This window comes from Peromyscus maniculatus, chromosome 4 (genome assembly GCF_049852395.1).
Source record: "Peromyscus maniculatus bairdii isolate BWxNUB_F1_BW_parent chromosome 4, HU_Pman_BW_mat_3.1, whole genome shotgun sequence".
In the NCBI taxonomy this organism is placed as follows: domain Eukaryota; kingdom Metazoa; phylum Chordata; class Mammalia; order Rodentia; family Cricetidae; genus Peromyscus; species Peromyscus maniculatus.
Window position 1 is genome coordinate 137,832,630 of NC_134855.1, and position 24,593 is coordinate 137,857,222.

The 24,593-nt window shown below is 53.3% G+C and overlaps 1 protein-coding gene across 1 annotated transcript; it reads left to right on the forward strand.

The window, feature by feature from the left end:
- On the forward strand, window positions 1-22,992 carry Bpi (bactericidal permeability increasing protein). The gene is made up of 15 exons (XM_015999667.3): window positions 1-356; window positions 3,180-3,294; window positions 4,612-4,740; window positions 5,660-5,818; window positions 6,731-6,794; window positions 9,283-9,346; window positions 10,541-10,629; window positions 13,308-13,484; window positions 14,336-14,395; window positions 15,353-15,520; window positions 16,473-16,540; window positions 17,409-17,451; window positions 20,046-20,109; window positions 20,851-20,927; window positions 22,647-22,992. The coding sequence occupies exons 1-15, from the start codon at window positions 77-79 to the stop codon at window positions 22,683-22,685; spliced, it is 1,596 nt and encodes a 531-aa protein (XP_015855153.1). The 5' UTR covers window positions 1-76; the 3' UTR covers window positions 22,686-22,992.
- Window positions 22,993-24,593: the final 1,601 nt, after the last annotated feature.

Genomic DNA, 24,593 nt, shown 5'->3' on the forward strand with positions numbered 1-24,593 from the left:
CACATGCGCACATGCCCATGTTCGCACAGACCTCCAGGCTCCTCTGGGGCAGCCCCTGGACTGGTCCCCAACGTTGATGGGGAACCGCAGCTGCCCTCCCCCTCCCGCCCCCACGGGTGCCTTCCTCCTTCCTCTTTCTACTACTGCCCTGCCCTTCCACAGACGGCTTCTTCGTACGTCTCCGGTTCCCCTCCGAGGCCTTGAGGTTTGGGCTGCCCTGGAGGACATGGCCTGGGGCCCTGACAACGTGCGGAAATGGTCTACCCTGGCGCTTCTGGCCATCATGGGCACAGCCCTGACTGCGGCCATCAACCCTGGCTTCGTGGCCACAATCTCCCAGAAGGGTCTGGACTTCGGTAATTGGATGCCTCTCTCCCTTTCTCCTTTATCCTCAGAGGCACTTATTAAGCATTTAGGGTGTACAGCCCTTTAAATCTGGTGGTTGGCAAGCTTATAGCTCTGCTGGGGAGACCCCCTATCCCTCCGTTTTATAAAGGAAGAAACTAAGGCACAAACTCCTAGGGCTGGAAGTAGCAGAGCTGGGGCTGGACCACGGTTCTAAAAGATTCCAAATGCCCCCCGGACCCTGAAGGTCTTCATGGTCCCCTCTCTCTACACCGTCCCTTGGCGCAAATTTCTAGGCCTTTTTTCCCCCAAAGCCTGGTGTCTGCCTTGCCTCCTTTGCTAGAGGCTGAGCAGGCTGGGAGAGGAGCTCTCTCCAGTGAGATGTCCAAACTCAGCTGGCAGACCCAGAGAAAGCCATCCCAGACTACTCCCCCAAGGCCAGGCAGGTAACAACTCCGCTCACCTGCTTCGCTGCCAGGCGCCTCACAGACCCACGGGTCCCGTTTCTTCCACTGAAGGACTGGGTGGGACACACCACTCCTGTCCACTCCTGCAGGTGAGCCCACCCGAGTCGCGAGTCGCGCAGTGGCTCAGGGAAGTCCGCACCTGCCTTTGAGCTCAGGTCCTCGCTGAGGCCCTCCACGGAACTTATTGGTGCTGCCCCCCGGTGACAGAGAGAGGAACTGCAGAACTCAGGAAGGTCCCAACTCAAACCAGACCAGGCTGAGACAGGTCCTCAAAACCTGTGTGCACAGGCCCCAGGGGATCTGCTGTCCTACTCCAGAACTCATGTTCCAGCCTAGGCAGGGCGTTTCGGAATCACAGGGATGCAGACAGATTCACCCATTGAGCTTTGAAGGTTGTGTTTAAACCCAGAGCTGGTGTGTGTGTGTGTGTGTGTGTGTGTGTGTGTGTGTGTGTGTGTGTGTGTGTACATGTCCTCACATGAGTGCATGTTTGACAGTTTTGGGGGAGCAGAGGCTCAGCCAGAAGTCCTCATGTGCTACAGCTGCTTCACTTTTCTCTTCTGCTGGTGTCCCATGTGGCAACTGGAGTGAGTTTCTGGAAGTGCGGCAAGCCTATTCATATATGTGCCTTCTTCCCCATGCCTCACACCCAAAGGCTGACCCTGGGACCTGAGCTCAGGGAACAAGAGGCTTGCGTTCCCTGACTCTGAGCAAAGCACTGGCCTTGCCCAGCCTGTTTCCTCTTGTGGGGGGTGGAAGGGAGTGCAAGGCTCCTCTTCCCAGCATTGCTCAGCTTTGCAGCAAGCGGTGCCTGATGGGCAGGAAGATTCCGTGCATTTTGTTGTGGCTATTGCTGGTTATGTATGACTACCTCCCAGTTGGTTCCTGGGAAACCGGAAGCCTGTTCAGCTCACCTCTCTGCCTCCCTCCTCTCCCCTCCGGCGACATGTTTGCCTGTTAATTGGATCCTTGACGCTGTTAGCCACAGCGTCACTGGTGGCAGAATTCCTGCCTTTGGGGCATTCATTTATTTACCCAACAAATAGTAAGTGCCAGGCACCACGGTAAATACCGGAGACACATTAATACATAAAAACTGACATTGCAGCCAACTTCTGGGGACTTTCATTTAGCAAAGGAGAGTGACATCAATCAGAGTCATGGTGAATAGATGCCTAATTACAAAGAAAGATGGTTGCTTCATATGAGACATTTAAGACTGCGAAGATAGTGCTGTCTGTGTCGGGGAGCTTCCTGCAGGAAGTTAGGAGTTGAACAGGTGGCTGTGGATGAATAGCAGAAGCTGCACGTCCAAAGGCCCTGTGGAGATTGTCTGGAGGGATGGGGTGGGTGTCAGTGTGATTACAGCCCAGAGTAAGGTGTGGAGAAAGATGCTTGGCTGGACGTTTGGGAGTGATATAGCTGACCAGGATTCACAAACTATAGCCCATAGGCTCAGTGTGGCTTGCTGTATATTTCTGTATAACCTACAAGCTGGTAAGGTTTTTGTTTTGGAAGGGGTGTGTGTGTGTACATGATCATGGGGATGAACACACATGTGTAGGTACCTCTCGGAGCCAGGGGAAACCTCAGGTGTGGTCCCTGAGGAACCATGCACTATGTGTGTGGGTGGGTGGAGATTCTTCATGTTCACGTGTGAAGGGGGGACATACATGGTTGTGTGTGAGTGAGGGTGCCCATGTGTCATATGGATGCCAGAAGATGACATTGTGTGTCGACTTTCTTGATCACTCTCCATTTTACATTTTGAGGCAAATCTTCAATCCAGAGCTCACTGATAGAACTGTTCTAGGCAGCCAGCTTGCTCTGGGACCCTTGTCCCCACCTCTTAGGCACTGGCATTACAGACAAGTTACCACACCATCCAGCGTTTATGTGGGTCCTGGGGACCTGAGCTCTGGTCCTTATCCTGTGTGGCAGTGACTTTAGCTACTGAGCCATCCCCAAGCAGTGGCTTTGGTTTTTAGAGATGGGGTCTTGCTATATGGCCTTAAATAGAAGCTCTCCTGCCTCAGCATTCCCAATGCTGGGATGACAGGTGCACCTACAGTTCCCTTAAAGACGGTATTTGTAGTTCAAATGGTTTAAACAAAAAAATCAAAAGAAGAATGGAGCACCACCCATGAATGACTGTTCCAGGGTTTCCAGCGCAGTGTTGGGACATGGTCACCTTCCTGTCTTTGCCTCAGTGATATCAGAGTGGCACACGGTGTGGGAGGAATGGGTGAGCCACCCTGCCCATCCCACTGCCATTGCTGAGGTCAGGCCCAAGGGTTGGGAGCCACGGGGAACCTCCAGCCCTGCTCCGGAGCTGAGCTCTGAGCTTGTCTCTGCTCTGTCCTCCAGCATGCCAGGAGGGTGTGGTCGTGCTGCAGAAGGAGCTAGAAGCCATCAGAATTCCTGATCTCACTGGAGTCTTTAAGATGAAGCCGCTGGGAAAAGGTTACTACGATTTCTACAAGTGAGGCTTGCGGAGGCTTAGTCCTCCAGACATGGGTTGTGGGGGCCTGAGTCCTGTGGCCACCAAGTTCTCAGCTCACTGACCTCAACACTCCACAGGCAGCATGCACACCAGTCTGAGGGGATACCGCACCTCAAGCTAAGCATGGAGGAAGCCGCCAAAACTGTCTTTCCAGCACCCTACTACAAAGACCATCTTTAAGGGGTGTGTGGGTGCACCTGTCATCCCAGCATCGGGAATGCTGAGGCAGGAGAGCTTCTATTTAAGGCCATATAGCAAGGAGACATCTTGAAACCCAAAACCCTGGGCTACACACATGTATTTCAGGGACAGAAAAACAGCCTGTGCCCGAAAGCATTGCCTCACATGACTGGGTGGTCCAGCTTTGACACGCTTGAGCTGGGCTCGTGTGTCACTGGACCATTGGTCTCTCTTGCCACCTCTCAGTGTCAGGCCCTTTCAATCTTCCAGAGACAAGAGAGCTACCAGGTAATTCTAAGAGCACAGTCCCCTCGGCTGTCTGTCCAGGAAGAAGCCTTCTCCTTGCACCACAAACCAGAGCTCTGAGGTGCACTCTGTTATTTATTTATTTATTTATTTATTTATTTATTTATTTATTTATTTATTTATTTTGGTTTTTCGAGACAGGGTTTCTCTGTGTAGCTTTGCACCTTTCCTGGAACTCACTCGGTAGCCCAGGCTGGCCTCGAACCCACAGAGATCCGCCTGCCTCTGCCTCCCAAGTGCTGGGATTACAGGCGTGTGCCACCACCCCCTGGCCTGAGGTGCACTCTGATTGACCCAGTTTAAATAATGTCCATGCCCCGAACCAACCACTATGCCAGAGGAGTAGAAAAAAAAAACCAATGGGCTAAGCTTAAGTCCCGCCCCCCAAGAAAGACAGACGGGATCCTAGCATGGACTGGGTGAGACGGGCTCCCCAAAGTACATTTGCAGGTCTGCTGTCCCAAGAAAGGGGATGAGGCTGCTGGGCAGAAAACCCCCAAGTGTTTTATGCCCAGTCCATTCAGCAGACATCTGAAGTACCTACTATTGTCACAGCAACAGATTTCACATTCCAACAGTGAGGACAGGTGGACACATTCCACCCTATACAGAGCCGGCGCTCAAGGCTCAGCGGTCTTCCGTCTTTGTTGACAGTCACTCACCCTACAAGATGGAGACTGCCTGTCCATGGTGAACCCAAGGAGCCTAAGACACAGAGAGGCCGATTGACACACCAGGGTGGCATGTGGGTGAAGGGCCTCACGAAGCCCTCCTGGCCCAGGATGCTGACTGGGACCTTTTCCTCCACAGCATGGTTGTGGAAGGATTTCATATTCCTAATCCCCAGATCCGTCTGCTGCCCAGTGAGGGCCTCCGGCTGTCCATCAAGGATGCCAACATCAAGATCAGTGGAAGATGGACATCAAAGAAGAACTTCCTGTGAGTCTCATGCGCAAGGATCGCTGGGTGGACTGGTGGCATTTGCAGGCACCAGAGCCAGGATGTTGGGAATGTCCACTTCTGCTTTGTCTATAGGCATGTGTCCCCACAGGGTCCCTGTGGGGAGGAGGGGGAGTCACTTAAAAACACTCTACCCTGCATGAATAGCTGAGTTGGTTCACATCTCAGTACAGGGTGCGGCAAGGCTGAGTCAGTGTGTGTGGCTCAGGAGGGAAAGCGAGGTGGGACTTTTGGTTTCTTCCTGTATTAGCCAGCTACTGTTGCTGTGTGTAACAAACATCCCGATCTCAGCGGCTTGAAACAGTAACCATGATGCATTGCCTGTACCTGTGTCTCAGCTAGGCCCAGCTGAGAGGTGTGGCTCTTTCTCTGGGGTCCTGTGTGTCACCCAGAGCGTAGTCTTAGTGATAGAAAAAGTACAAAAGGCGGAGCTGATCATGCACATTCCTGTCCCCTGTCTTCCATAAATTCACTTCATTCCTACAGGGGCAGTGATTAATTAAGTCCATTAATCAATTACTGGGTCAGTAATTGCTTAAAGTCACGACACCAAACACTTATATTTTTAGAGACAAAACTGAGATGTACACCCCCATGTTCAGGTCCTAGTACAAGGTCTGGGTGAAGAAAGAAGCTCAGAGAGGTTAAGAGACATTCACAAAGCCACACAGCAAGGGTGGGGGGGTGGAGGAGGCAGAGTACCAGGTGAAAACAGGTTGGGATATGGGGTTAGAACCCCGACCTCCAGGGTTGGGAGCTTCGCACAGCTGCCTTTTCTCTCTGATGCGCCCCCATCCCTGGAGTGGGGCCAACGGGGAGCCTGAGGTCCCCTGCTGATGGGGGAAGTGTGAGGAGGGAAGGGTTTGCTCCAGGCCGCTTCTCTCCATCTCCTTTTCAGCAAAGCCAGAGGCAAGTTTGGCCTGAGCATCCAAGGCGTATCCTTCTCCACCGACCTGAAGCTGGGCAAGAGCTCCTCAGGCCATATCACTGTCAACTGCTCCGCCTGCGAAAGTCACATCGACAGCATCCATCTCCAAGTCTCGGGCAGCATGCTGGGGTAGGTCTCCTGGGCAAACGCCCTTCCTCAGAAAGCATAGCTGTAGACGCGCCTCCACTCAGACCCTTACAGAGTCCTGGGTGTGAAAAGGGCAGGGCCCGGGGGTGGGAGTGGGAGCAGGGAGCAGACACTGACTGTCTCAAGGCACAGCTCGGTATTGATGGGCGTCCACATTCCTACCCCCCCTCACCTGTAAGACTGACTCTGCACCAGAGGATGCCAGGCATTGATGAAACCTCGCAAGTACCTCATCAACCAGAACCTTGCTGTGCAGTCAACACTGCTCAGCATATTCCTGCTCTCACGCCATCTGCCCAGGGAACTAAAAGAGGTCTCGTGACCACCATGGAGTAGTCAAGGCAGGCTGTCTGACCCTAGGCCCTCAGGCAGCCCAGCCTGTACTCATAATGCACTAGGCCCATGGTGGCTGGGGGAGTGGGGGCGGGGAACCTTAGTGGTGTTTTTACATCAGAAGGGCTCACGTAGGGCGATAAGAACCTAGACTTAGAAAAGGTACAGAGTGCCCCGGATACCTAGAACTGGAGGACCTGGCCCAGGCTGGGGGCAGGAGGAAATGACATTTGAACTGAGATGAAAAGAGTGAGTGGGTGGAAGTTGGTGGTGGGGTGTTTTGGACAGGGGGTACCACATGCGCTAACTGTGGTGAGAGGAAGCAGAGGGTACCAGGGAACAAGGCAAGCCAATGCGGCTGGTTTACAGAGAGGAGGGCCGTGGGGAGGTGGGCATGGGATGGGGCGGGTGTCTATAGCTGGTAAGAAAATAGTCCCGTAAACAGGTTGCTGCCAATGGGGAAAAAAAATGTCTAATGAAGGCTACATGACCCAGGGCAAGCTGCCAGGGTCCCCAGGCACACCTCAAAGTCCCTTGTATGTCCCCACATGTCCTCCCTAGGTGGCTGATCCAGCTGTTCCACAAGAAAATCGAGGCTTCCCTGAGAAACACCATTTATGAAAAGGTAGGCGGGCATCAGTTGGTGGCAGAGCTGAGGCCTCAGAGAGACAGCTTAGCCTTGCTGGGCACCTTGGCCTTCATCTCAAGCCCTCAGCATCCACAGAGCGTTTAAGTCCAGGGCCCAGCTGGGTGCTTTACCGAGAGTCCCACAGATGTGCAGGGAAGGGTGGCGTCCTCCCCAGCAAGCCTTCCTATAACTGCCAAAGCTTCTCTTTACCCTACCCCAGTTCCTTCACAGAGAAACAGCCAGCCTCTGTTGTCTTCCCCTGGCTGCCCCCCCTCCTCTCCCCTCCCCTGCCCTCCCCTCCCTCCCTTTCCCTCCTCTACCTGGTGCTGCCCTAGAACACACAACACTGAGGAGGAAGATGCTGCACCTACAAGATTTCTTGCTGCCACTAGGAAGGACCCCTGTGGAGTGTGGAGCAGGGTGATGTCGAGGGTGCAGATGGCGGGGTATCCCCCATGCTGAGGGCAGACATGGCTTAGCATAATGCCAAGAACTCTGTGTGTGTGTGTGTGTGTGTGTGTGTGTGTGTGTGTGTGTGCGCGCGCGCGCGCGCACGCACTCTGGCATTGGGTCCCTGAAGGTCATCCCCAGCAGGCTATCCTGCTTGGCAGCAGCCTTGAAACAGTAAGGAGTCAGGTGCCTCAGGCTGTAAGTAAGGCCTGAGCAGGCTGGAGTGGGCTGGGACCAAGAAGGGAGCTGAGGCCATGGGAGGCTCGGTCTCCAGGAGATTTGCTCGTTTGGAGCCCCCCCACCCCATTGGCTGATGGATAAAAAAACAGTGGGAGCACACAGTGCCTGAGGGGCAGCTGGAGTGTTTGGCCGCCGTCCCTGCTCCCCCTCCCAGCCTGGGCCAGTGACAGCGGTGGTATAGGAGCCTCTGAAAAGGGTGGCCCAGTTCCTCTTGGGGCTTCAGGGCCCGCTGTGACAGAAGCACATTCCAGGGGCAGCATCTCTACCCCTTCCCTTTGCCCTTCTTCCTTCCCAAATCCTCCTCCATCCTGAGCGGTGCACACCAACTTCTTTTTCTTGAAGGTTTGCTCTTATCCAGTTGGGGACCCAGCCCATAGAATGAGTGTCACCCCGTTACAGCCTTTTCTTGACTTTAGGGCCAAATCTTCGGCCCTGTCCTTGCCCAAGGATGAAACACATCTTAAATGAACATATACCGTGGCACGGATTTGATAGGATATCATTGTCAGAGTTCCAGCAGCAGCATGCCTGACCTTGGAGTCCTTATCAAGTCTAGTTCAGCTGCCTGAGCACAAACACGGAGATCAGTCTGATGACCCGGGTGGTTACTAAGTAACTGACAGGCTGGTAGTATAGACGGCTTGGATACAAAGGGCAAAGGAGTCATGGGGTCTTAGGTGGGGTGGGGTGAGAGTTCATCCTCTCTTCAAAATGACACTCAATTTAAAACTTGAGAATTTCTTATTTCTAGAATTTTCCATTTAATAGTTTTGGACTGTGGTTGATTGTAGGTAACAGAAGTTTTGCCCAAGGCAGAGATTCAGTTATCCAGGCTGCTGCAATTGATCTGTTCCATGCTGGAGGAAGGGGGTGGTGGCAGGGGAGATCTAGAGAAATGGAGAGACTTCCTCAGCAACAAGGTCAGCCAGTTCTCAGGCCAGTGTGTCTTCTTCCCTTGGGAGCCATGGTGTGGGGAAGCTGCCAGAAATGGCATCTCCGGCCACAAGGCTAAGGTGAGGGCACCTACACACACCCGAGCCTAGAGGTTGCCACGCTATCCAAAGCCCAGAGAAGGGAAGGCTGACCACGAGCCATCTTGTACTTGTTCGCCGCTCCATTCCATGAAGGATCTGAGACAACAAGAAACAGGTCAAGAGAACAAGAAAACCACAGTGACCACAGCACTCCAGCACAGCTCACACGAACACCCATCGGGGAAGTTTTACGTTCAGGAAAGACACAAGGTGCAGATATATAGGCAATATAGTCTTTTGCAGTTAACTGTGTCTGAGGTTCCTGTGGCCAAAGGCAAAAAGGACGCTTAATTAGCTGCATGATTTTTAAGAAGACACTAAAGGGAGAGAACGTGTGTATGCTGTGGTTTGGATTTGTCTGCACAGAGTTCATGTGCTGGACACTTAATCCCCAAATTAATCTGTTAATAGTGTTTAGAGGTGCAGCCTGTGGGCAGCAATAAGGGTTAAATGAGCCCCCACGGTGGCTTTGGTGGCTTTATAGGAAGAGGTAGGGGGACCTAAGCTAGCACATGCCTCTATCTTGCCAAGTTCTACCCTCTACCGTGTTACAATCTGAAGCCTCTTAGCAGACACTCCCCCTGATTGTGGACTTGAAGGAACCATGAGCTAAATAAACCTGTGTTCTCTGTAAATTACTTGGTCTCGGGTATTTTGCCATAGCCACAGGAAAAAAGATGGAGACGGTGTGCCTGGACTCTCACTTGTGGAGGGCACTTTCCACTTCTGAAGCTCACTGGCATTTCTTTGGTTGCCCCTAGATCTGCAAGATCGTGACCAACTCTGTGTCCTCCAAGCTGCAGCCTTATATCCAGACTCTTCCACGTGAGGGCTAGGAGTGGGCTGAGGATGGGAGGGGATGTCAGCGGCTGGAAGGGAGGCAGAGTGGGTGGAGCAGGCCTGAGCCTGGTGGCCAGGGGCACGGTGGGCTGCAGTCCCACAGCTGGCATTGGGCCAGTTCCCTGTGCAGCCGGAAGTGAAATGGAAGGCAACTCCAGTCAGGCAGCAGGCAAACACCCTGGTACGCCAGCACTCCAGTACCCCACACCCTGGCACCCCAGTACCCCTGCACCTTGGCACCCCAACACCCCAGCACCCCTGCATCCTGGCTCTCTGAGGCCAGCGACACACACAACCTGAGATGAGAGACTGCCCACTTCTCTCTAGACTTCAGTTCCCACGCCCTGCAAAAGAAACGATATCTCTATACACAGCGAATGGTAATAAGCAGCAGCTGCTGCTGGCGGGCATCCTCCTGCCCTGGCCCCCTCGCTTCACTCCTGGAGGAACCAAGACTCAGAGAGGAGCAGACACTTGTTTGAAGTCCCAGAGCCATCTAGAAGAATCCAGATCCCAGTGTGGAGATAAAACGTTATTCTTTGGCAATTTCATACATTTATATGATGTGTCTTAATCATATCTACCGGAAGTTGGGATCTTAAAAACCTCAGATAGGACTGCCCCCTTGTGGACTGCAGTACCGCTGGTCCACAGTGCATGCTCTGGTGCAGGACCAAAGAACAGCCTTCTCTCTCTCTCTCTCTCTCTCTCTCTCTCTCTCTCTCTCTCTCTCTCTCTCTCTCTCTCTCTCATCCAGGCTAGCCTCAAACTCTCAGCAATCTGGGTGGCTTCAAACTCCTGCCTCTGCCTCCCACATGACAGGGTAACGAGCATGTTGTCCCCTCACTGAGCCATTGCTATCTGTACATGTGTGTGTGTGTGTGTGTCTGTGTGTGTGTTTGTGTGTGTGTGTGTGTGTGTCTGTGTGTGTGTGTGTGTGTGTGTGTGTGTGTGTCTGTGTCTGTGTGTACATGTGTGCATGAGTCTTGAGACTGAACCCAGATCCTGGCATTGGCTCACTAGGTGCTCCAACCCAATCTCCATCACCAGATTTCACTTCTTTTATGGAAATCTCAGGGAGCCCCTGCAGGGGTCATGGGAAAAGGCCACAGTTCCCCTTGCAGCTGTGCGGGTTTCTGCCGCTGGAATCAGCTCACAACCCATTTTCTCTGTGTCTAGTGATAGCTAGAGTGGATGAGGTGACCAGGATTGACTACAGTCTGATGGCTCTGACAACCACGGCTGAGTTCCTGGAGGGGCAGCTAAAGGTGAGGCTTCCACAGAGATGAGTACCTGCTCGAATGTGTGCCCGGTAACCTTGGAAACTGACTCTTCCCAGCTGCTTTACCCCCTCCACACACACCTGCATCCCCGGCTCCAGCCATGCTGGCTGCCTCCAATAATCCAGAAACTCTCTGTGCCTGCCCCGTGCCCAGGGCCTTTGCACCAGCTCTTTCCTCTGCCCGGGGTGCTCTGCAGCAGATCTCCACACCGCTCTCCCTGCTGCCTTCCAGTTCTTGGTCAAACAGGCCTTCCAGGGAAGTCTTCCTGGGGATGCTTTCCCCAGCCACTCTTGCTGAAATAGCCCCCACCACTGTACCCCAACGCTGCCTTTGTCTCAGCAGAACTAATCACACACACACACACACACACACACACACACACACACACACACGCACGCACGCACACACGCACATGCTATGGTGAGAGAGGGGGCAGGGACTGCTTTGTTCACTATTGTATGTACAGCACCTGGAAATATGTTTGGTGTAGGGTAGGTGCTCAGGAAGGAAGGAACGAATGAAGGAAGGGTTGGCAAGGCAACAGAGGGGAGAAAAGGAGCAACGTTGCCTAAACCCATGGTTCTCAACCTTCCTAATGCTGTGACCCTTTAATACAGTTCCTCAGGTGGTGACTGAGCCCCAGCCATAAAATTATTTCATTGCTCCTTCATAACTGTAAATTTGCTACTGTTATGAATCATAATGTTTATATCTGATATGCAGGATATCTGATATGTGACCCCCGTGGGGGTCACGACTCACAGGTTGAGAACTACTGACCTAAATCATACCATCCAGAAATAAGCACCATCAAGACTAATGTAGACCCTCCAATCCTTCTCTACAGCAGTACAACATATAAAGAGAGAGCAATGGGGCGAGGGGAGGGAGGGAGAGAGAGGGAGAGAGGAAGGGAGAGGGGGAGAGAGAGAGAGAGGAGAGAGAGCAACAGCACACACAGAGGCATAGAAACAGATCCACACAGCACAGATGCAAACACACACACACACACACACACACACACACACACACACACACACACACACAATGTCTCCTGTGGCCTTTCGCTGGTGGCTCTGTGCTTCAGTGAACAGCCAGAACAAGGCCCCACCCACCTGGGACAGTTGGACTTTTTTCAGGTGTCCCATGCAGCTAACCAGAGCTGCAGCTGGTACTGAACCAGGTCCATTTTGTCCACTGTGTGGCATGCCGGTTACTAAAATAACAAGTTATTCATCTGACGGGTAAGTGTGAGTAGGCAGCCTGGGTCTCTCGTTCTCCCCAAGGATGAACTCGGGGATGTTTATGGGCTGGGACCCCGGGAGAGGTGATAGAAGGTTAACCAGGGGCAGACAGAGGACAGAAAAACAAGGAACTTGGGGCAGAGGTAAGAGCAGGCAGTTGCGTCCACAGGGACCACCCTGACAGCTCTCTGTCCATTCATGACTACTCTCTAGAGGTGCTGGACAAAACTGAATGCTCAAACACCCACATACACACAAGCAGTGCACACACATACACATGGACACACATTCGTGCACACACACACGTGCATACATCTGGGTACATGCATATGTGCACATGTATGCACACACATACATAGTACACATGCATGCACATACCTATGGCATACATACATACACATATGTAATATACACATATGCAAACATAACCTGTTTTGCATGGGGGATGGTGCTGTCCTGCTTGTATTTCTCCCTGAAGGATGTGTATTGACGTTAGTGTCCGCTGCCTGACCAGCTGGGTGTGGTGATGCACGCCTTCCATCCCAGCACTCAGGTAGCAGAGGCAGAGGCAGGAGGATCTTTGTGAGTTCAGCCTGGTCTACACAGCAAGTTGCAGGCCAGCCAGGGCTACGTAGAGACCCTGTCTCAGAAAGAAGGGAGGGAGGGAGGGAGGGAGTCAAAAGGAAAAGAAAAGAGAAAAAAGGAACTATATGACCTTCCACAGTGTGGGCAACGTGGATATTAACTTTAAAGGACAGCATGGGTCAATGGTTCAGAGCTCAGGGCTGGGCTGGCACCCAGTGGCACAGGGCCCACCTGCCTGTATGACACCAAAGGTTCAGGGATGTCCCCACTGCCCTCCTGCCCACACCAGCCACCGCACTGACTATGATGTTTGTCTTTTGGTGCACGTTTTTAGACTTTCTGTGCTCTTTAAATTTTACATAAGTGGTATTCTACCATATGTATCTATAATTTTCTTTCCTGAGCTCAACATTAATTTTCTTTCTAAATAAACAATCTGCTTTCACTGCACGTTGTCAAATCACTTTTTAGAGACATAAGGAACGTGTGTCCTTCCAGTAGCATGTAACACTGACCAAATACACACACTTCAGCCTTCCTGATTCTGCTAATGGGACAAAGAAGGCAACCTGCAGGCCACTGTTCTTTTGATGGCTACTGAGCTGAGTGGCAAGAGGGAGATGGAATGGTACATGGGAGAAGGAGGTGTTGGCTGGATGCCTCTGCTACTTCTCAGCCCTGTGACCTTCTCAAAAGTGCCCCCAGGTGCCCCACATTGCCATCAGCAGTTCCTGCTCATGCCCAGCTGGTTCTCTCCCAGCTTTTACTGGACTAGAGATGCTCACCTGCAATCTTAGGACACACAGACAGACCTGCTCTGCTCTTTCCACCCAGGGCGAGTTTTTCTGGCGGGGAAGCCGCAGCTCACTTCCTATTACTCCACCAGCAATGAGTTTTTCCCCAAACAATGACCACATGGTGCACCTGAGCATCTCCGACTACTTCTTTAACAGCGCAGGACTTGCATATCAAGAGTCTGGAACCTTGAAAATAACCCTGAGGGACCAAATGGTAAGTGTGGCTAACTGAGCACAGAATTGGACTCCGAGTCCAGCAGACCGAGGTGGGAGGCTTTGTTCACAGGGGTGGAGTTCAGTGTGCTGTGAGGGTCAGGAGGCAAGGAGCCCTGGGTTCAAGTACTGGTCCCACTCCTTTTCAGCTGAGGGACTCTAGGTCACTTATGTATCCTTGTGCCTCAGACTCACCTGTAAGTCACCGACACCAGTGTCCTCCCCAGAGTCCATTGTAAGTATTAACTGAAACAGCAGTGTGAGTGGCCAGGAGCCCAGGCAGGGCTCAGTGCATAGCAGTCACACCCCCATCAACATGTTATTCCCACCCCTGACTCAGCATCATTGGCTCTTACCACGTGTTCATGGCTGAACTCACTCTGGGCCTCAGTTTCCCCATCTGTACATGATGAAGTAACCCCCTTCTCTACAGCCTGGGAGGTATAGCCATCCCAGCCTGGCCACCTACATCCTGGGTCCCTCTTACAGCACGCCTCAAAACCATCAGGTTGTCCTCTCTGTACAGGAAGACATGCAGAATGCCCACTACCCACTGTAGAAGCAAACACAGACCCCCCGGGGGGCCACGCTGCTTACTCACAGCATGACGGGAAGCATGGAGGCAGGCTGAATGAAGCAGGGCATCCTGGGATTGGTTTGGCAGCAGATGGCAGCCACTGGCCATGCCCACCCTTCCTAGCCAATGACTAACCAAGTTGTCGCACCAGGGGGTATTGCCACAGTGGTCCCAGTGTGCACTGATTGATACTCAGTGTCTCGCCCCTGGCCTGGCACGACCTGTTCTTCTCAGCTTTAACAGTCTCTCAATATCCTTTCCCCTCCTCGCTGCAGTTGCCAAAGGATTCCAAGTTCCGACTGAACACTGAGTTCCTTGGGACCTTCCTGCCCAAGGTAGGAAGAAGGCCTTGTCTCCTCACTCAGCTCACTAGCGTGCCAGGGTGGACTGGACCATCTTGATAGGATGAGAGCCCCCTTCAGGCCTACAGACAGCAAGAGAGAGTGGAGATGACCCAGCGTAGCCCAGCCCAGGGATAGTCCAGGTGTCCCATCAATGCCCTGAGGGTTAGGCCGGGCGCAGGGCTCACCCATCCTTCAAATCTCTGCCGAGCTGGGGACCAACAGAACAGACTGCCTGCCTGCTGTCTCCCCACCTCTGTCTCCTCTGCCCACCCCTACCCCCTGCCCCTCCCCTCCCTGATTCCTTCATGCTCCTCTGCTTCCTGCCTCTCTCAGTGCTGTGAAGACAGGAATTCTCCATCCAGGTGCACAAGGCAGTTAAATGAACAAACCAAGCATGCAGCCTGTGCCGGTGACACCATTGTGTAGATGAGATTACTGTAGACAGTGGACAGGCAGGTTCCTTTTGCAGGCTGAATGGCTTAAGCCAGAAATCGATTCCTCAGAGTTCTGTGGGGTGGAAGAGCAAGATTGGGGTTCTGGAAGGACAGTCTGCCAGCCACCACTCCGAGGGGAGGGAGAGGGGAGCGCTGCTCTTCCTTCTTCTGAGGAGAAGAGCCCTCTGCTCAGAGCCCTGCACTCATGACCTCATTCATCCTGGCTTCCATAGAGGCCCATCTCTAGGCTATAATGTGAACTGCAGAAAAGGAGCACAAGCATTTCATTTACAATAGTGTCTAGAAATTTCGGCCAGGAGATGGTGGCTGAGGAGGTGTGGCTGGCAGAAGTGTCCAGGAGGTCTGTCTTGAACATCGGCCTTGTGGTCGCTGCTCTTACCTCGGCTGGATTGCCTGGGGGTGGGGGGTGGGGATGGACAGCTTGCATGGGTCTCAGGAACTTTCGATAAAAAGGGACCTCTCTGTCGCTTGTCACTGGTACCGGGCACTGCAGGTGGCCATGAAGTTCCCCAGCACAGAGGTGCAGCTACTGATCACCGCCTCCGAGCCTCCACGCCTGACCATACAGCCCTCAGGCCTCTCGCTCGACCCTGCCCTGGAGACCCAGGCCTTTGTGGTGCTCCAAAACTCCTCCCTGGTCCCTCTTTTCCAGCTTCACATGGTAAGCTGGGTGGGGACCCAGATCCAAGCCCAAATACTGTGGACTCTACAGCCTGGGCCCAGAGACAGCGACTCACCTGCTCACACTCCCACAGGCACCTATCACCAGCTGTCCTCTGTGTGTTTGCTTATTTATGTGTGGCTGTCCTTTTCTTCATTCAGCCATTCATTCCTTCATGGCATAAAACAGTTCCCAGCAGCCTGTCTTTGGTGACTCAGTTATGCATGCGTGTGGTTTTCATCCATCCATTCACCTATTTGTCCAGTTTTTAATTAAGTCGATTACTCATTCTTACGTGAAATATGCTGTACCTTTTCCGGCCCCTACACCCATCACTTACTCAATTATTCACGGATTCCTTTGCTTAAGCCTTTGTTCAGTGGGTCCTTCATCCATCACTTACTCAGCCACGCGTATCTTCTGAGTATTCCTTCATCTGTGCATTTGCGTAGCCCTTAATTTGTTCAAGTTTTCATTCCATTGCTGATTTGTGTTCATTAGCTGGCTCACCCTGTCGCTATACAAACAAACGGTTGTGGCCCCTGTGTGTGTCCAGCATCTCCCCTAGCAGAGGACGCTAGAGGCCTGTGGCGTACCTACAGGAGGTCTACAGCCTCCCAGCAGGGGGCGCTAGAGACCTGTGGCCGATCTGCCCGTCTTCAAGCTTAAGCTCACTTGGGAGCTGAAATGGGTTCTGATTCCGGGTTACCATAGGTAGACCGCGAGCTGAGGTGGGCCTTCTCTTCCTTAGTAGCTTCTGAGTGAAGCGGTGGGTGGCCAATGTGATCACAGGCCAGCCAGGACTTCCAGCCCGTGCCTCCTCCTCATCCCAGGCTGACAGTCCATTCTCCCTGCTTCCTGGGCGCTGTGGCTATGACCCAGGGGTATGGCCACTCTGCTGGCCCTCTGCTGCCAGGGGTCAGGCCAGTTACCTGGGTCGCTTGCTTTGCAGAACACTAATGCGTCTATGGAGGTGGACGCTGAAGGAGACAGACTTGTTGGAGAGGTGAAACTAGAAAAGTAAGCCTGTGGGGACAGGAGGAGGTGGGTGCCCGTCCGTGCCTGGGTCCATAGGAAAGTAGTGGCCTCCCCGCACACTCAGCACCCAGCCCTGCCCTTGGTCCTCCTGACCAAGCCTCAGACGGTGTGCAGTGCGCACACTGCCCATTTGCTCAAAGCCAGGCGTGGTGGCCACTTGGATACTCGGGTGCCTGCCTGGCAACTTAGTGAGACCCTGTCTCCAAACAAAGCTGAAAAGGACCGGGAATATGACTTGGTGGTAGAGTGTTGGCCGGGCATGTATGGGGCCCTGGGTCTTCCTCCCAGCACTGCCAAGCCAAACAAGAAACCAGACTGATGCTCAGGGACAAGTGACTCACCCAGGCTCATACATAAGTGACCGCATGTCCAGTTTACTCGAAACGGCCTGGCTTTAGTGAGCAGGCTGCGGGTTCAGCTTAACTGACAGGCCTGAAGCTTCCAGGCTGAGTAGAGCCAGGTGCCCCAGTGATGTCCTTGGGACCCTGAGTCACTCTGCCTCTAGGTTTGCTGTCCCCTGGGGCTTGGCTTCATTCCCTGTAGGCTTTCCCCACAGGCAGCAAGCATCCTATGCGGCAAGAGAGAGACACTCACTTGCTATTCTAGAAGCCTTGGGACCAGCTCCCACCGGGCAGCATGTTTTTCAGCATTGAGCAGGGGAGGTGGACTGTGCTTGGAGCTTAGGGTTTGGTCAGCAACACTAACCATTCTGGGGATGTGAGTCCCCCCCCCCCAAGGGAGAGCCTGGGGCATGCTGGGAAAGCACACTGGGTCCGAAGCCTGGGTGGTGTCCATGGGTGGGTCCTGGGCCACTCAGGCCATCAGATGACCTCATCTCCCCTCCCTGCAGGCTGATGCTGGAACTGAAGCGCTCTGACTTCGGCTCTTTTAAGGTGAGTCGGGGCCCTGCTGAGGAAGCCCCTGGCTCAGCCTTACAAAGCTTGCCCTGTGGGCAGGCGAGCTGAGCCGGAGTCCCTGCCCCACATAAACTGTGCAGCCCCAGGCCAGTCACGTCTCCCTGGGAACTCACTTGTTCCTCACCTGAGCTCGTGTGCTGGAATTCCATTGGGACAAAAAATGCACACAAAAGAACGGCCTGGGTGTTTGTTGAAGGGACAAATTAATTACTTTACTGAGCCCCACTCCCCTACCCTCCACCCCCATTCCTAGATATTAGACCATGAGATCAAGATGAGTTCGTTAACCCCAGCCCTTGAGAAGCAGAGGCAGGCGTATCTCTGTGAATTTGAGACCAGCCTAGTCTACGTAGTAAGTTCTAGGCCAGCCAGGGCTACATAGAGAGACCATGTCTCAAAGAAAGAGGCAGGTGAGTGAGATCAGGGAAGGCCACCCTGAGGAGGTGATATTTGGCTGTGAGTATGAATGAGCCAGCAGCCCTGTGACAGGAGCATCTTGGCATGTGTGGGGAATGTAAGAAACTAGGGTGGCTGGTATACAGTTAGCAGAGGACCGGAGATGTGGTCAGTGAAGCAGGCTGGGACTGGATCACCCAGGGCCCGCTAGCTAAAATGGAGGAGAGAAGGTGGAGTTCCAGGACAGGAAGCAGTCTCGGGGAACCTGTCAGGGAACAGGGAGCTGTGGTTTATGCCACTCTTAGGGCCCTGTGGTTGGACAAGGGGAACAGCCTCAGGACACAAAAGTATGCCCCCCCGGGGGGGGGGGTGAGGCTAGGAGCAGAGGAAGGAGGGTGGGCTGGAGGAGGGATTTGGAGGGGGCTTAGACGGAACGGATGGGAGCAGATGTTTGTGGGAAGGCATCGTGGTGGCATCTGGGTTGTGGCTGAGTGACTGAATGACCTAGAAGAGGTCTGGCCACTGGGCTGTCCCTCCTCCCTCAGGCCTGCCCACAGTCCCATCAGTGTGGCACCTCACACAGTGTACCTCCACTGAGGCTGAGGCCCCTGGAGCCCGGGCGGAGCCCTGCTTCCCGCTGCCTTGCAGAGCGCCTGCCTTCCCCACTGAGGGCCTTGGAGCCCCCAGCTCCAGAATCACATGGTCCCAGCCTGCCTGCAATCTCCAAGTCTGCTAAGAATCCATCTGGGATCATAGCAAACAGAAGGCCAGCCTGCCCCTCCCCTCCAGGGGCTCCTCCAGCTTCCCCTGCCCAGGCTGACTCCGGCTTTAAACTAACTTCTGCTCCTGCAGAAAATGATGCAGAGCTCAGAGGGCACAGAACCGAGGTGCCCCCGGGAGCACAGCCTGGGAAGCAAGCGCGATGACTCCAGAAACAAAAGCATCCGCATTTACGACACATCTCTCATATTCTTATTAGGAGAGTAACCAGTGAGGACGGAAACACTCAGCCTTAACTCAGTAAATTAGAAAACCTTCAAGAAAAAGAAGTTAGTGTGCCCCTCTCGGTGACAACCCTAAATATGGGGTTCAATGTCACTGCTCAAGGCAGGCATCCTGATGTGGGTTCGGGTAATTAATTAATTAATTAATTACAGTATCCTCAAAACAACACATATGCAGCACTAAGCACCCGGAAACCTGCACTTTTGCAAACCCAAGCAGTGAAACTTATTTGTATTCCTAGCATTCGCTTCGTGATTTAGAATATAGCCTTCCTGGCTTTTCAGTATGCGTCTTTAATTAAAATTCAGAATTCCTTGGTTCTGAGAGCCTCCTTCTCCTGCCTCACACCTTGGCCCAGCCCTGTGCTGGTGGTTGCATTTCTACACTATCCTGTTTAATGACTCCCTGCTACTTCTTGGTATCAGAGTAGCGCCGTGTCCCCCAAGTGAGTCCCCCTGCTGTTGGACGCAGTAGTTCAGTTAGTTCATTGTTTGTGTTCAGTTGTCTTGTGGAAAGACTCCTGCTTCTCAGGTTTTGCTTCCATCCCATGTTATTGCTTTCTCCGAACCCAACCCCTCATAGTAAGGATGCATGAGGCCCGTTCCTGCCCCAAAAACACACATTTGAAATAAAGGCCTGCCTTCCTTCCTTCCTTCCTTGCTTCCTCCCTCCCTCCCTCCCTCCCTTCCTTCTCCTCCTCCTCCTTTGCTTTTTGGATTTTGAGACAAGGTTTTACCTTTGTAACTTGGCCTGGAACTTACTATGTAGATCAGGTTCATAGAGGTCCACCTTCCATCTGCCTGTGGCTCCTGAATGCTGGGATTAAAGGCACCGTGCCTGGCTTGGTTGTTTGTTTTGAGTCAGGGCTCAGGGTCTCGGGAGTCTGTGTTGATCTCAAACTCATGATCCTCCTGCCTCAGCCTCTGAATCCCAGGCATGCCCCATGTCTTGCTCCTTTGCAAGGCTTTTGTTGGCCACGGTGGAAGAGTCCTGAAAAGCTGCCTTTCATAGCCCCTTTCCTGGTGTCTCCTGTCACTTGCTCCTGCTCTGGGTGCTTCTCCAGGCTGGGAGGCTGTGGAGAGCCTGGGGGGGGGGGGCAGGGAGAGGAGGTGGCTCTGAAGGGCAGTTGCCCTGATGACCTAGCCCCACCCCACCTTTCCCATCCGAAGGTGGAGTTACTGCAGGCTGTCATAAACTACCTCATGCCCACGTTGGTGGTACCCAAGATCAACGGTAAGAAGCTTTGGAGAAACCACTGGTTTTCAGTCCTGGTCAGAACGGTGGGGTTGCTTGTCTGCGGGTCCTGATTCCTGGCCCAGGTTAGAGGGCAGAGGATGGGCCCCTCAAATGACCCCAAATGACATCTGACCCAAAAGTTGGGAGGACAAAAGGAACTCACATGCCCTGGGCTCCTCCTCTGCTCCATTCCCTTATGAGGTGTGAGGTGGTGGTGGTGGTGGTGGATTACTGAGTGACTTTTTCAGGGTGGTGTAAAACTAATCTATCCCCAGCCGGGGTTCACACCAGCAGCCCCGAGACTAACCTACCCAAGTTCATCTCCATGGGAAAGATGGGTCTATGACAAATTCCTCGGGTCTGACCCAAGCCACCCCAGGTTACTAAACTATCCCTTGCACCAGACCTCAGTTCCATCTCTGTTTATGGGGTCCAAGGGTTTTTCACCCCAGCTACTGCCCATCCACAGCTTCATCTGCAGCATAGAGCAGCTCTGTGCGCAAACTCCCCCTCCCCAATCCCAGGTCCATGCTCTGTCTATGCTGCCCCTGGTTTCACTAAGGTGTGGACCCTCAGGAGGGAAGTCACTGGGGAGAGGACCACGGAGGTCCTGCATGTGGGCTTGGGGGCCAAGGGAGGACAAGAGGGCCGGGCACAGACACCAGGTCAACCTTCCTTCCCGGCATGCAAACCCGTGCCCGCCCCTGCTTCATTCCCCTCTCTTGTCTCACGCCACAGAGAGGCTGCGGAGAGGTTTTCCTCTCCCTTTGCCCGCAGAGGTCAAGCTCAACAACATCATGTTTCAGTCCTACCAGGTAAGTCCCCAAGGTCTCTGGTCACCAAATGTCCCATGAGAATAGCTGCCCACCGCTGCCAAGCCACACCCTGCACGGAGCCCTTCCTGTCCTCCCAACGTCCTAGCACACAAGGAGAGCTGGTGCTTAGGAAACCTGGGCATTAAGTGAAGTTCACGGTCTGAGACAGGCTCCTCGCTTTTATGCCATTGTCGCTTGTTTCTGTAAACGTGGGCTCACCAAGTAGACACACAGTTCTTTTTAGGTGAATGTGTCTAAGTGCCTAATATCAGATTATTTTTTAAAAGCTGCTGTAGAGAGAGAGGGCAGAAGAAAGAGAGGCTTGGTCTGACCTGAGGTGGGACCGTGTTCATGCACAGATGGGGGCGTCTTTGTCACCCACATGTGCGGATGGCCAAATGCCCACAGGAGGAGAGAGGATGCAGCCTCTTATAGGGATGGAAATTACTTCTGGAGTCCTCAAGGGAAGCTGGGACGTGTAGTCTTTCACAGGAAACTGTCACCTAAAGCATGGTGTGTGCTGCTGATGTACCAGCATCATCCTGGTACATTTACAGAGTTCTCCCCAGCCTATCCTGCAGGCATGTGACACCCTGAGGTTTGCGTACCTTCCTCTGAGTTTCCAGGCCCCTGGGCTTCTGGGGCCTTTCCCTCAACTGTTCCAGTCTCCCTTTCTTGTTCTGTCCCCCACCCCTGCACACCAGCAATCCCGGCCTTCCTCCCCAGGCATCTTCTCCCCATATTACTGGCATTCTTGGTCACTTTCAGTAACTCCTCAAGCCCAGCAGCCACCACCCAGCTTCCCAGCCGTGGGACCAGCCTTCCTCTATGCTGTACATGTCAGCCACTTTTCTTCCTCAGTGTCTGCACCCCAAGGCCCTGGACCCTTCATCCCTAAACACCCCCCAAAACCCATAACCCCGCAGGGAAGCCCTGACCTGGCCCTGAGTTCCCGCCTCTGTTGACAGCTTGCTTTTCTGACACAGGGCCATAAGGAGAAAGTCCTGCGTCACCAAGTTCCTCTCTCTAAGGCCTAGTCCAGGGGGACTGGGAAACAGGCGACAGAGCAGAGGATTCTGTCCCCACCCTCCCAGCATCTCTGTTCCTGAACTTTATCAAGGTCATCCAAAAAAAAAAAAAAAAAGACACCCCCGCCCCAGCAAAATTTAATTTCTTCACTTAGAAACAGAGGGAAGGACACTCTGGGTAGAGAGTAATTTTTCAGCCTTAGTTGGAACCGGGTCTTTTGAGCTGCTGCAGGGCAGGGATGACAAGGGAGGCCCCCAAGGTGGCCGAGAGAACCCCTACCAGGAAAGCTGCTGACAGGGTCTCCGGCTGTCACTGCAGTCACACAGACCCTCCGCTGACACCCTAGGGTCCCACTGCCTCCTGCCTTTCTCAAACAGAATGGCCTTACTCTGCCCCCGTCCTAGCCAGCCCCCCCCCCCCCCGCCAAGTTTTCTTTTTTAAATATGTGTATGTGTATATGTGGCTTGCACATTGTGTGTGTGAATGTGTGTGGATGCACGTATATGTGCATGTGAACATGTGTGTGTGCGCATGCGAATGCATGTGGAGGCCAGAGGTGACGTGGAGTGTCTTCATCTGTCACTCTCTGAGACCTTGTGTGTTGACACAGTTTCTCAGCCAGGTCGCCTTCTTAAATCGCAACCCAGCAGCAAGGGTGCACTTGAGCTCATGGTGTCTGTCTCTCCCTAGAATTTCCTGGTGCTCAGAGCAGACGTCCACCGGACCTGAGCGATCACCTGGGCCTGGGAGCTCAGCAGCCGCTCCCCAGGGGGCCACCGCACGGGCAGGATAGCCTGCCTGCTCCAGGAATCCTTTCATCTTCGGCCCTGCCCCCCCCAACCCCTTGCTCACTTCCCCAAGCTCAGCTCTAGAAATAACCCAAGCTAGTGGAAGTTGAGCCCAGGAAAAGAGGGAGGTTTGAATGCCAGGGCCCCACGCCTCTTTCAGCGAAGCCCCTCCAGCATTGGCATTTCCGCCGGAACTGCGACATTACTTTGGACTTTGCAAAAAACATCTGGTTTTTTTTCCTCCTGCATATTCTGTGTGCTGGTGTGGCTTCTTGTCCGTTCATTAGTGCACTCACTGGCTGTAGCCAGCGAGGCCTGCACATACGCTCTTGAGTCCCCGACACCTACTTGAGCACAAAGTGCCAGTGTCCTCGGGTCTTTCTTAATCGGAAAGGATGAGCCTGGTTTTCTAGGGTCCTGCAGTTTTGAGAGGTCTGTGTCTACTGGGCTATTGTCCCTGTCATGGCACCACTATTTTGCCTCACTCCTGTACAGCCTATTGGCTTCCTGTGGCCAATGCTGACTGTTGTTCCTCACTACCACGTGGTGGCGCTGTTGAACACATGACCCAAAAAGTTGATTTACCTCAGCAAGACACCGGCCCGGGTATGCGATTCTTCTTTAGGGTACTTAGCACATCTTATGATCTCCAGGCCCTGATGTGGGAGCCATCAATCCCAAGCTCTCCAGGACTGGTGCTGGATCCTGCTGGGGGCTTTGGGACATTCCTTTCCTCAAGAAATCTGATGGGACTGCCCAAGCCTGTTAGACGCACTTAATACGGATCAAGTGACCCCAAGGCCTCTCTGGGCTGGGGACCTTTGGTCTGAGACCAGGATGATGAACAAGAATACATCTAAAGGTTGAAGCAAGCGGCGGAGCCTGGGTACCATAATCAGTTTCATTTTTAAAATAGTATTTCAGTGACATCTGAAAGCTTTGGAAAGGCAAAAGTGGAATAGAGTGATCAGAAGCAGAGGTCCAGAATTCAGACTTCAGCCAGGCTGATGATGGCCAAGGTGGAGAGAAGTGTTTGGGGAGGTGGGGTGGAGAGTAGATGAGTGACCTTCCTAAAGAAGGATGCACACACCTGCTGACATCATGACTCTGTTACATGGAGGCTGAGGTTCTAGGGCCGCTAACCCAAACCCACAGGGCCAGCCCAGCCCAGGAGGATCTCATTCAGTCTTCAGTACATTCCGTTCCCCTCATCCTGGGACTCATTTGTGTCTTTCAGATTAGGTCACTGCTAATCACAAGCCCCCGCTTGTAGCAAAGCTGGGGTTCCTACACTCCTGCCCTCCTCGGAGCCCGTGAAACTTCTGTCCTAAACACCTCTCATGTGTCCACCTGCTTCTTTTCGCTGATGGCTAGTGGAGGACCTGGCTTAGGACCAGAGGGCAGCCAGGAAGGCCGGAAGGAGGAGAGTAAGGAAGGCACCGTGTGAGATGAGGCTGCTTTGGTCTCTAAAGCTAAGGGAAGCCCTTGGGGGAGGGGGGGTGAACACAAGAGTGACACAATCCGGGCTATAGAGACGGCTCGGCCACTGAGAAAGCCGGCTGCTCCTGCAGAGGACCAGAGTTCAGGTCCCTCAGGCAGCTCACAACCTCCAGTAACTGTAGCTCCAGGTGATCTGATGCTCTCTTCTGACCTCTGTGGGCACCTGCATGCACGTGCACATGCCTACAGACAGACAGACAGACAGACAGACAGACAGAGAGATCCAATCCTTTTGGTTTTTGAGACAGAGTTTCTCTGTATAGCCCTGGCTGTCCTGGAACTCACTCTGTAGACCAGGCTGGTCTGGAATTCAGAGATCCGCCTGCCTCTGCCTCCTGAGTGCTGGGAT

Bases quoted from the DNA above. Each gene is read 5' to 3' on its own strand.
- Bpi (XM_015999667.3), top strand. From the start codon at position 77: ATGGGGAACCGCAGCTGCCCTCCCCCTCCCGCCCCCACGGGTGCCTTC. The intron at 6,795-9,282 runs GTAGGCGGGCAT...GGTTGCCCCTAG, and splicing joins GAAACACCATTTATGAAAAG to ATCTGCAAGATCGTGACCAA. The intron at 17,452-20,045 runs GTGAGTCGGGGC...TCCCATCCGAAG, and splicing joins CTGACTTCGGCTCTTTTAAG to GTGGAGTTACTGCAGGCTGT.